The sequence below is a fragment of the Fimicolochytrium jonesii genome (genome assembly GCF_025526975.1).
Source record: "Fimicolochytrium jonesii strain JEL569 chromosome Unknown EV422scaffold_19, whole genome shotgun sequence".
Lineage (NCBI taxonomy): Eukaryota > Fungi > Chytridiomycota > Chytridiomycetes > Spizellomycetales > Powellomycetaceae > Fimicolochytrium > Fimicolochytrium jonesii.
Genome location: NW_026515686.1, coordinates 269,779 through 281,255, shown reverse-complemented (window position 1 = coordinate 281,255; position 11,477 = coordinate 269,779). Strand labels below are relative to the sequence as shown.

General features: G+C 53.3%; 4 protein-coding genes across 4 annotated transcripts; 2 read left to right on the top strand and 2 right to left on the bottom strand.

Moving 5' to 3' along the window:
• Positions 1-964: 964 nt before the first annotated feature.
• Positions 965-3,496, top strand: EV422DRAFT_127126 (carboxyl transferase). The gene is made up of 7 exons (XM_053064716.1): positions 965-1,137; positions 1,225-1,416; positions 1,483-1,566; positions 1,633-1,746; positions 1,817-2,841; positions 2,908-3,107; positions 3,181-3,496. The coding sequence occupies exons 2-7, from the start codon at positions 1,258-1,260 to the stop codon at positions 3,342-3,344; spliced, it is 1,746 nt and encodes a 581-aa protein (XP_052923883.1). The 5' UTR covers positions 965-1,137; positions 1,225-1,257; the 3' UTR covers positions 3,345-3,496.
• Positions 3,497-3,871: 375 nt separating this feature from the next.
• Positions 3,872-4,795, bottom strand: EV422DRAFT_551123 (RNA polymerase III subunit Rpc25-domain-containing protein; the record flags this gene model as incomplete). Its single annotated transcript, XM_053071813.1, has 6 exons — positions 3,872-3,919; positions 3,994-4,159; positions 4,225-4,288; positions 4,356-4,445; positions 4,515-4,614; positions 4,685-4,795. 6 exons carry the CDS (start codon positions 4,793-4,795, stop codon positions 3,872-3,874), a joined length of 579 nt encoding a protein of 192 aa, XP_052923882.1.
• Positions 4,796-5,293: 498 nt separating this feature from the next.
• EV422DRAFT_498354 (P-loop containing nucleoside triphosphate hydrolase protein) lies at positions 5,294-7,326 on the bottom strand (the record flags this gene model as incomplete). Its single annotated transcript, XM_053068014.1, has 7 exons — positions 5,294-5,573; positions 5,644-5,829; positions 5,889-6,263; positions 6,332-6,562; positions 6,628-6,635; positions 6,697-6,792; positions 6,853-7,326. 7 exons carry the CDS (start codon positions 7,324-7,326, stop codon positions 5,294-5,296), a joined length of 1,650 nt encoding a protein of 549 aa, XP_052923881.1.
• A 3,111-nt stretch (positions 7,327-10,437) lies between these two features.
• On the top strand, positions 10,438-11,385 carry EV422DRAFT_507772 (uncharacterized protein; the record flags this gene model as incomplete). Its single annotated transcript, XM_053068675.1, has 1 exon — positions 10,438-11,385. One exon carries the CDS (start codon positions 10,438-10,440, stop codon positions 11,383-11,385), a length of 948 nt encoding a protein of 315 aa, XP_052923880.1.
• Between the last annotated feature and the right edge of the window lie 92 nt (positions 11,386-11,477).

Below are 11,477 nucleotides of genomic sequence, written 5' to 3'. Positions count from 1 at the left end.
CAGAGTCCAGAGTTTTGTCAAATTTCGCCCAAGCATGCATCTCGTACCAACCCCCAACCCATCACTTCGGTGGTCAATCATAGCACGACGAAGACACTCGATGGCAATCGGTGAGGAGACAGAGCGGAAGGGATTGCTGTGTGCGGATTTTCCAGAAGTGAACTTCGTGAGAAAGCGGTTCTCAGGAACGCCACTATGGACAGCGAGGCTCTCAGCATTCTTCGAAAGCACATACTGTATCACCATGTTTCGCAAATGAGAACTAGGCAGTAGTTCCACGGCGCTGCTGTAATTGGCAAATTGGCAACAGAGTAGGTTGGCGATGTGCGCCATCTTGAAAGGAATGTTGATGTCAATTACAACATGCTGAGCCCAGTCCGTGGAAAACTCCATATACTGGTGTTGACCCGCAAAACAAAGTGTTGCAAATACAAAATTTCCCACCAATAATGCAAACAACGTCCATTTCTGCCTTGTCAACCATGCCCGGGGTCGCCTCTAGTCTCCAGCCCCTGGGTTCAACAGCATTGCAACCCACCAAGTCCTGCTCAACAGTCTCGTTTGTCCAGTGCTACAATTAGTAGAGTGACACATTGCGGTCTTGGATGCCGTTCCGCGGCGTTCCGCCATTGAACAAGTTTGAAGGGGAAGTTCTTATGCCGGGCCTACATATGTTTTCGATCTTATGCCGGGCCTATGTTTTTCGACGAATCGGCACCGTTGAGTGTGAACGAGGCCAGACGAAGTCGGCGATAAACCCCTCAGACATATCTCCTCTCAAATATCGTTCCTGAGAACGCCCATTCATGTTTTTGCAGACGACCCAACCCCGACAGCAGGTACTGTGGGAGAGTCTGGAGAGTCTGTCACCGGAAGCGTTCAGGGAAGCGTTGCTGGCAAATTGAGAGAGCGCGCCTTGCTGGATCTGGAGGTCACGTCTGCAAGTCACGCGTTCGAAATGACCGGCGACGAGCACTTGCACAGGCCCGTTAACAACTCTTTCCCAGAAGTTCCTCCGGTAGGATCAACGGAAAGAGCTCATCGTTTCTACGTCGACCAAGGCTTTTGCTTTGTCCTCGCATCCCGTCTCCTTGTGCTGCTGTTAGGCTAGTTCAAGTTGCTTCATAGCCCACACCGGTAAGCAAACTTGCACTCAGAGGCCTCCCAGAGTTGGACTTACGATGGGTGCTGATGCTGGACAATACTTTTGCGTCCTGTTTCCAGTTGCATAGATTTCCAAAGCAGTAAAATAGCGTCATGCAGCTGGCTGCAACGACTCGTTTGGCTGTATGCCGCGCCGCTTTCCGTCACAGAAACGCCCTATTCCCAGCGGTTCGATCGGCGACGGCCGTTCCCACCTTCACCCGTGGGAATGCGACGGCCGCAGCTGCCACCCCTCAGTTTGTTGGCCCAAACGTATGGCGTCATGCTATAGGTGACTCGCAGTGGTCCTCCTTTTTCTGATCATTGCTCCACTCTTAGGTCATGCTGGAGCGGATAGAGAAGAAGCGCGAGGAAGCCCGCCTTGGTGGTGGTCAAAAACGCATTGATACGCAGCACGCGAAGGTGAGACTCTAGCCGGAACGGGCCGCTCTGAGTAGCTCGCTCATCATGCTTATGTTCAATCTTCAGGGCAAGCTGACCGCTCGGGAGCGTATCGACTTGCTGCTTGATTCCAACTCTTTCCGGGAATACGACATGTTTGTGGAGCATCAATGCGCCGATTTTGGGATGGAGAAGCAAAAGGTGTGTACCTACACTGTTGTCGAAGGAAGGCTGTGGTTGACTTCGATGGTCACTGACATATCACTGCCAGATTACGGGCGATGGCGTAGTCACGGGCCATGGTACCATCAACGGTCGACTTGTCTACGTGTTCAGCCAGGATTTCACCGCGTTTGGAGGAAGTTTGTCAGAACGCCACGCTCAGAAGATCTGCAAGATCTTGGACCAGGCTCTATTGGTTGGCGCCCCTGTCATCGGCTTGAACGACTCGGGAGGTGCGCGTATCCAGGAAGGTGTGGCATCTTTAGCCGGTTACGCAGACATCTTCCAGCGCAACGTTCTCGCTTCCGGGGTGGTCCCTCAGATCTCACTCATTATGGGTCCTTGTGCCGGTGGCGCCGTGTACTCCCCTGCTCTGACGGATTTCACGTTTATGGTGAAGGACACTTCATACCTGTTTGTCACAGGACCTGATGTCGTGAAGGCTGTCACGAACGAAACGGTCACTCAGGAGGAATTGGGGGGCGCCAAGGCGCATTCTACAAAGTCTGGTGTGGCGCACATGGCTTTCGACAACGACATTGACGCTTTGGCTCGTCTCCGTGAGTTTGTTGACTTCCTTCCTCTATCAAACCGACACGATGTTCCCGTCCGCCAGACCGACGACAGCCCTAGCCGTGCCGACGCTGCCCTTGACGCCATTATTCCCACCGACTCCACAAAAGCCTACGACATGAAGAACGTGGTTCGCCGTATTGCGGACGACGACACCTTCTACGAGATCCAACCAGACTTTGCAAAGAACATCATTATCGGGTTCGCTCGCATGGGAGGGAAGACGGTCGGAGTCGTGGCCAACCAGCCCCTTGTGTCGTCGGGTGTCCTTGACATCAACTCCTCAATCAAGGCGGCTCGATGGGTGCGATTTTGCGACGCGTTCAACATCCCTCTACTGACGTTCGTGGATGTGCCTGGTTTCCTTCCCGGAACCGCCCAGGAGCACAACGGAATCATTCGAAACGGTGCGAAGCTGTTGTACGCTTATGCTGAAGCGACAGTGCCAAAAATCACCGTCATCACGAGGAAGGCCTACGGAGGAGCATACGATGTCATGAGGTAGCTTGAGTATTCTATGAATTACCCTCTGTGGCTTCCGCTAAAGATTCCGGGAAACTATTTCAGTTCGAAGCACTTGCGCGGAGACTTGAACTACTCGTGGCCCACCGGAGAAATTGCCGTTATGGGAGCGAAGGGTGCGGTTGAGATCATCTTCCGTTCGTCCAAGGACAAATGTAAGTCGAACATCATTATTTGCCTCGATCGCGCAAGTTCACTCAACGTTGCTTGGTGCTTCCCCCAAATAGCTCAAGCGGAAGCCGAATGTGAGTATCTTGCTTATGGACATCTTGACATTTCAACACCAAAGCTGATCTGTCTATCTTCCTCAATCCACAGATGTCGCCAAATTCGCAAACCCTTTCCCCGCCGCCGAGCGCGGGTTCGTTGACGACGTTATTCTCCCGTCCACTACCCGATCGCGCATCATTGAGGACCTCAAGATGCTCAACACCAAGCAGCGCACGAACCCCAAGAAGAAGCACGGTAACATTCCACTCTAGATTCCCAACTTTGTTAGACGGCGCGTATAGGTAGTCAGGGTAGGAAACCTGGCCCGGGGGCGACGATCATGTAGAACAGTCGAAGTGCTTTCGGAAAGCTTGTAGATCACAGATCAGTTTGGCATGTTGGGGCTTCATCAATCATATACTTCGACCTCGATGGTATCAGTCTAGCAGTCTATCCTACGCGGACCGGTGCGTCTGCCAAATATGTTACGTTGCTGCGGTCCGGGCTCGCTATCTGTCATACGACTCGACCTACTTTTGCGCATCTCTAGAACGCCGATCTAACGTAGACTGGGAATGCTGGAGGCGACCTTTCGGCGGAGGTCGGTCCATATAACGCGCAGGTGCCCAGATAGGTGGACGAAGTCTCCAAAGGCACGGACTGATTCCACAAGGAGTGGCGCTAACGACCAACCGTCCGGCGACCTCGTCCCATTCAGGGATGCTCCGTTTCACCAGGCACGTCCCCACAAGATCTCATCTCCACGACGTACACTTGTTGCGGGGACAAGCGAACCCTCTCATTCCCACCAAGACGTGAGGCCCAAACCCGGTTCCGCCACCGACACCTATCACACCCACCAAAGAACTCATCAGCCCAACATTCGCAAGCACAACAGTCCTAGAAACCCCACACGCATACCAGCAATCTGTATGGCGACTCCCTCAACGTCTCATCATCGCCCAACCGAACCGGCCCCACATCCGTAAACTGCTCAACCTCCATGCGGAACCGGATCTTTTCGCCTTTGTCCATGTACAGGTCGTTGCCGTCGTACCGCCATACCCATACGCCCTCTGTTTCGTCGCTGCAAGGATGTCGTTTAGGTTGCGATGTCTGAGACCAGAGGCGAGACTGGGATTGGTCACTTACAATTCTGTGCCTGCTTGCAGGAACGCTGGGGGTATCGTGATATCGCCAAAGAACTCCATTGAGACTGAAAACGCAGCGTTTCGTCAATCCTTAGTTCGAATTGCTCTTCTGCAATGCAACTCGCTGTCTACCTCGCACGCCATGTTTTGGATCGTTCCCCGCAACTTTCCCAACCATAATCTCGCCTTTGAATGGCCGGAATACTATCATCCTAAACGTCACTGGAAGAGGTAGACGGGTCAGTCCGCGTTCCGCTACGGGTGCGAAAAGAGCGCGGCCTCCGTGCACACCTTTGCACTGGGAAGACCCATCCTGCACGATATGCACAGTCTCATCCGACGCTTCTACGATATCCCACACCCGGATACACAGGCCGACATTATGGAGCACCTGATGTGTTTTCGCAGTGAAAATGAGCAACGATGGCAACCTGCACTTCGGGCATGTGAGAATTCCTTACTTTGTTCGCATACTTTGCGTTTAAGCCGTCGACAAGCGCCTGCGCTCTGGGCTTAATGAAGTCGGAGGGATGCGTGCGGACGTTGTCCCGCATCAACGTTAGGACGAACATGCTGGGTGAGGTGAGCTGCTGAAAATTGGCTCGCAATGTGAGCAATGCAAACTGGACATTGGGGAACGCGAACCTGCGAACGACGACAGACGTGGCTTGGATGCGCGTCGAGAGCGTCAAGTTGGAGCAAGGCAGAGCAAGGCTGAGTAAGCTGAGGAAGGCTGTGCATTGGGAACGAACGCTGAGCGCCTCGTATGTAGGTTTGCGACGGACATAGGAGACGACAGTCGGACTCTGCGAGTGCCTTGTGGTGCGAGACGGCCATATAGCTACGCCATATCACAGTTCCCTCTTTTCGTATTTAGATCGCCAAGAAACTATCGATACAGTTGCAAAACCGATTTACAAAGGGTGCAAAAATGTTCCAAAATATAAGACGCCGTGAGGAGAACTATCCCCTCAGGCTTTGCTTGCCCCGCCAGCCTCTACTTGCATGGTACAACCCCGCCTCCTAGCCCAGCACCCACGACCACAGCTGGAACCGTCGAATTTTCCTCCTCAACTTTTCTCAGTGTAGGGGGGTGGGGGGTCAGTGCGGTTGTTGAATTTCCGTCGGGCCTTGCGACCATCAGGGTTTGTTGCCGTGGAGGTAATTGCTCCAGGAGCAACCGGAGCCTGTCCTTTGTGCTTGTCGTGAGTGACGCCTTTCGAAAGGGCATGCTGCACTGCGACTTCGCTTTCGGTGAACAGGCGCGTAACTTTGCCAACACCCTTTGTTCGTCCCTCTCGGAACAGTAACCGAGATCCTATCTTCAAGTACTCAGGGTGTTGTATGAACCTGGAAACGAGGTGAAACGGATGAGAACTCGCTTTGCCTGGCTTTGATATGAACCACCCGACGGGTTTACCTGAATCGCACGAAAGCACGATCGCCGGTTCGTAATATTTGCTGGTCCATTGTTAATATTTTGGCAGTCTGCCGAACCGGTCCACAGTGAAGCATAGCTTGGTACTTTTTAGAGATAGTGGTGCTGTGATAGAGAACCAAGATCTCCGCCTCGAATTCGTACACCGCGTTGGCGTGCACCGTTTTACTATCGAACAAGCTGTGCGTAAGAATTGGACCCTCAAAGCCACGAACAAAATCTAGTACCTTAACATCACCATCCCCTTTCGTATGCTCGAGCGCTTAACCTTCTTCAACGCAAAGCTAGCACTCTGGCCAGCCAATGCGATGGGAACGTTGACTCGTTTCCGTTGGATGGACTTGATCATAGTTGGGACGAAGTGCCCGTTCGAGTCCGGGCCCAACATCAACTGATCGCCAACATGCACAGATCCGGTGATAATGGTCCCGCTGACGACGGTGCCGACACCGGGAACACTGAAAGTGTCCGTGATGTCGAACTCTACGGGCTGTTTCGAATCGTAGCGTCCGGCGCTGTTGGCGTGCAGAACGTTGAGAAAGAGTTTCAGAAGGTCCAATCCGTCGCCTGTCACGTTCGAAACTTGAAATATAGGGCACACTCTGATGAAATTAAAGCGTTCAGACCTGGCACTGAAAAGCTCTTCGTTCGGCAATAACAGAGAACCCACCGCTCGCTGACGAAGTTGCCTGCGGTAACCAGAACATCGCCGACGGTGTTCAAAAAGATAGGAATCTTTCGGCATCCCGAGCTCTTCAAGATCTTGGTCAATTGGTTGATAGTCCCTTCCAGTACGTTCTTCGGGCACATGTCGATTTTGGTGATGACAATGAACACCGGGACGTTGAGGGCCAAGGCCAACCCAAGATGCTCCTTCGTCATTCCAATGATGCCGGCGTTACTAGAATAGCAAGTCAACAGAGTATTCCTAACACTATTCATAATCCGAGATCACAGCCATGTTACCTTCCAATCTGATGAGAAAAGAGTCAGCCGAAGAAGAACGCGCGAATGTCCCCGATGCATGCCACATACCATGAGCATCACAAAGTCCGGGCTAGATCCCGTCATCCCGAAGACGGTCGTTTTCAGGTACTTCTCGTGTCCAGCCAAGTCGAGGAACGTAAGCACCTAAGGGTTATCGGAATCAGTTTGGCTCGAGTCGACAGATTTCAAAGACCCTTTCCCCACCTTGGGCGCGGTAGAGCAAATGTCGTCCCACGTCAACTTCGCTTTCCCCAGTAAGCTCGGCGTGATAGTCTCTCCAGTGGAAGAGAAACCCATGATCTCCAAGCCCACCGAACTCGTCCGCCCAGATTCGATTTCGTGCTTGTGACGAAACAGGTTCACACGTGCTTTGCCACGACCATCGTCAAGTACGTCCTTCGTCAGCACCCCCAACAGCGTGCTTTTGCCAGCGTCGACGTTTCCCACTACACAAATACGGATCTCCATCATGTCCTCTACTTTCCCTGGCTTCCGCCGTATCAGCACGTGACCGTACACGTATGGAGAGGAGGAATCCGTGGACTGCGATGTTGACCCATTGGAGGATGTCGTCAGGCTATTTCGTTGATGCAGAACCGTGACGTCGGCGTTTTGAGGTGTGAGTGCTTTGCGAATGTTCTCCACTGACTTGTTGAACTCTTCGGGACTCAAGTTCATGCTCGTGCCATCCTCTGTGAAAGAAGTGGTTGCGTTAGACTCTGCATCCGATCCGCACAACATTTGATATGGGCCAACCTTCGACTCCAAGCTCCAGTAACGTCTCCCCTAAGCCGTCCTGCAGCCTGTCCTCCATCAGCTTCCCTAATTGATGTGCTCGTTCAGACGTCCCCCCCAGAACAAGTTGCTGGAGGCGAAACACGTTAGCAGAGTTGACTTGGTTTTAAAGAACACCTGCAGGAGGACGCACCTTCAAAGAAGGCGTGGGCTCGGGGAGCTCCGGCGCATCGTACGCTAGCGGGGTTCCCCTGTCGGCAGCTTCGGCAGTCCGACTAGGCTCCTCAAGTGACGTTGCTGCCAGTCTCTGAGCCAATGCCATGGCGGCAGAAATGTCGAGGACATTGGAGGAAGCCTTGTTCCTGAACGCCGTTGTTGGAGTGCCGTCCTGCCCGTTCGTTGACATCATGCTGGCGTGGTCCCGTTGGGTCGTCCGCAAAATTGGCGAATTCGGCAGGGCTTCTTATGGCTGTCAAAAGGTGTGGTTCTGCGGTGCAAGATGCTCTAACATGTTCGGACACTCACGATTATATACAAGTTTACTGGGCAGAGGGCACGTTTCTTGGAGAGCGAGTGATGAGTCCTTTGACGCGTGACCGTCATCGCTTGACTCACGGTGACTCGGTTACTCACCCACATCCGACAACCCGTCAATTCAGAAGGTCGGAGTCCTTCTTCGTTCTCTTTCTCTTTAACTCGTTTTCTGTGTACTGTAAGCTGAGCACACAGAATCTCGTTACCCACCCACCCTACTTCCCTATAAGATGTGCTGGATCTTGTATATGTATTTATCATTTTCATAATATACGTACGCGGTTCCGCCCGCGAAGATCGCTCGCTAGTTCCCCCAAACGGGAGGGAGCTAGTGGAGCGATCAAACCCCAAATCTTCGCGCTATTCCTTGCAAGAGGTCTTTGCAGACAAGATTCCTCCGGCGGGCGCAATCTTGATGCAGTGAGCGGCCCATCGTTTACCATCTCTTCCGGCGTATGCGGAAAATTGTCATTTTGAAGGTAAGGCTTCGAATCCGTAGATGTGTCCCTGAATATCGCTGAACTCCGCGGCGCAGCAGTGGGATGTCATATCCAGATGTGGGTTGCTGATTGTCGTGCAGCACATACATCCCATCGATTCGACGCCCGAAACCGCTTGGAACGTCTTCACCTGACAGAGGATCTGGAGTATTCCCTCATCTACCAATGCGGATTCCGTCGGGCTGATGTCGAGTCCAAGCTCTTGGCACCAGTGCTTCTCGGGCATGGGTCTTCGATTCTGGGTAGCTAGTCGCCCGCGATTGCAATGCATCGGCAATCGTTTCACAGAACATCCTTTCTCGGAAATAAGTGCCCGATTGCGCACGTGTGAGACAGAACGACAGATAATTCCAAAGTGCACCCCATCAAATGGCAGCAGACCTGATGCAAATTTGAGGTGCAGCCGAGCTGGGACTTGCTATCGTGCAATCCCAACGTCGTGATATAGCAGATGCCCTTGGGGAGTAACGATCCATATCTGAGCACGATACTGCTTGTTCATAACGAGTACATCCATGTGCACAAACAACAAGCGCTGAAGACCGCGGCCGAGCATTGACCTGGTCCGCGTTTCGGAAGCGTCCCTCTCATGTACCGCATTTGACCCCAAGGCCAACCATCCTCCATCTCTTGCCGTGCCAGCTCCTCTGCGTCCCCTTGTACCATGTCTCACGTTTTGGCCCGTTTTGATCCTAAGGATCCGACTGCCCTTGACAAGCATTTTTTTCTGGGGAGAGGGCGGCAAAGCCCTGGTAGTAGTGCGCTTTTGGATTGCGAATGGTGTCAATTGCATCGAGGGGCGTATCTATGCCCGTTTTTCCACTGAACTGCGACCTGGTCACGCCTTAGACACCCATATGCCGGACGTTTGCTTCCAAAGGCTGACCCCCGTTCTACGTAGTCAGAAAGCGCCTTCGGTAGCATCCTTTACATATGAACGACGTTCGTTGTCGTCCATGGCGTCTCTGAAAACATCTCCGAGTCCAGATGAAACTCGGCGACTTCCGGCATGTGGAAAAGCACCGCATCCGTCCGGCTTTACATCTGGAGCGCCAATAAACAAGCCACGTGCACTCATAGCACTCAGCCCACGGTGTCTTCAGGGAAGGCAGCCAAAATGCAATAAATCTAGACGGAAGATGGAACAGTAAAATGTATACAGACCATGACGTTCTGACTCCAAATGCAATGCGAATGGCCGAGCAATACGCAATATCCAATATACCTCCTTTTAACGCGGAATTCTGAAAATATACGGCTATTCCTCGGTACATGCAGAGAGCGGACGCCATCTCGAATCACGGCCCATCGACTTCACTGCGTATGAGCAAGCCCAGTGTAGACTCTCCATTTTGACGTTACGATGGAGACTTGCTGTACCAATGTCGTGTGCAACGTTACGGGTTCTCTGGTCAAGATGAGTGAGATCGTGGGTGCGTCGAGAGGGGCGTCCAGAAGCTCGCTGAAGCCTTATAAGCTCAGCCAACACCCCCTGACATGTGACAATGACGCACAGGTGTTTACTCAAGTCACGTGGGGGGGCGACACTCAAGTATTCAGCCCAATTGGTTAGCCAGACTCCCGGGAGGCGTTAGGAAGCCATCAAGCATGTGGCAAAGGCTTCGTCAGTAACTCGCAGAGTACTAAAACAGCTCATGCCCTCGCTTGCTTCCGGCCCTCCCCATGCCCCAACCCCCCCCCCCCCCCCCCCCCCATGCCCTCGCTCACGACAGGTATCAAGCTGCCGAAATCTCCATTCTAACCGAATCCCCAGAGAACTTTGCCCACCATTCCTTCCAGGAGGAAAACCAGACGGTATGTTCCCACTCCGCAGCGGGTCTCTATAAGCACCGCGTAACCCTCGCTGCCCTTCGCCGTGATCACCCGTACCGTCAACTTGTCGGCGACATCATATATCCGTGTTTGCGACGTCCATCGTCTCGCATGCAAACTAACTCATCCGTTTACTTTACTTTCCTTTTCCCAACCCAGTAACCAACAAGCACGAGCAAACAAAGCCATGGCTACTCACGCCCCTATTCAATCTCAGACGGCGGCCCCTACCACCCTCCTCAACGGTGATCTGGTGAACAAAACGAAAGAAGCCTCGCAACGGGCATCGCGAATTGTCTCAGAGCAGGTCAACGGCGCCAAACCTTACGTCGCTGACTTTACGAGCAAGTCCAAGGACTTGACAGCGGGAGTAGCCGCCGCTGCGGAAACCGCAGTTCACAACGCCTCTACAACCGCTGCCCCATACGTGGCGTCTACTCAAGCTCAGGCAGAGTCCTTCGTCGGAAAGGCTCGTGCGGCTGCCACGTCAACGGCAACCTCGGCCACCCACACTGCAGCTTACGCCGTTGGAACCGCCGTCGGTGTTACTCGGGCCACAGTCCACGCTGGTCTGGCCGCCACCCGAGGTGCGGCGTCTTTGACCGCCGGTGGAGCAGTCAAGGCCACCAAGCTCTACGTCCACACTGCTGCATCTGTCGTCGGTGCCGGTGTTAACGCAACCTCTGCCGTCACTGGCTTCGCTCTCGGAACCGCCGGCTCCGTCACCAACAAAGCCGTCGGTACCACAAAGTCTGTGGTCACTTACACTGCTGTGACTGGGCACAACGTTGCCAAGCGTATTCTTCCCGTAAGCGTTGTCGACCGTGCTGAAAACACATACGAAGCAGTTTCAGCAGCTGCCGCTACGCCTCTGCAGACGGCTAAGACTGTGCTCCCGGCTTCGCTCGCTGGACTTCTCGAATGGGGATGGAACACCGCCTTTGCCACAAAGGAACGCACTTTGAACACCGTCCAGACCACGAAGGAAAGGGTTGTTGGTACAACCGTGGGAACATACCAGAGCTTGGTGTCCACCCTTGACGCAGCGGACAAGCGGTACATGACGAACGCTACCGAGGCTTTGAACGAGATCAAGGCTACCTTCCCATCCCAGAAGGCTCAGCTCGCCCATTAAAAGTTGCAGAACAGACATCCGTTACCCAGTGTCGCCCCAGGTATGCCCCGATTCTTCCCGTGTTTTTGTCAAAGCTTTTGTCATTGACTGAT

What these genes read in the sequence shown, in the direction of transcription:
- EV422DRAFT_127126 (XM_053064716.1), top strand. Translation starts at nt 1,258, where the DNA reads ATGCAGCTGGCTGCAACGACTCGTTTGGCTGTATGCCGCGCCGCTTTC. An exon ending in TTGATACGCAGCACGCGAAG is followed by an intron (nt 1,567 to 1,632) that starts GTGAGACTCTAG and finishes TTCAATCTTCAG; the next exon opens with GGCAAGCTGACCGCTCGGGA. An exon ending in AGCTCAAGCGGAAGCCGAAT is followed by an intron (nt 3,108 to 3,180) that starts GTGAGTATCTTG and finishes CTCAATCCACAG; the next exon opens with ATGTCGCCAAATTCGCAAAC.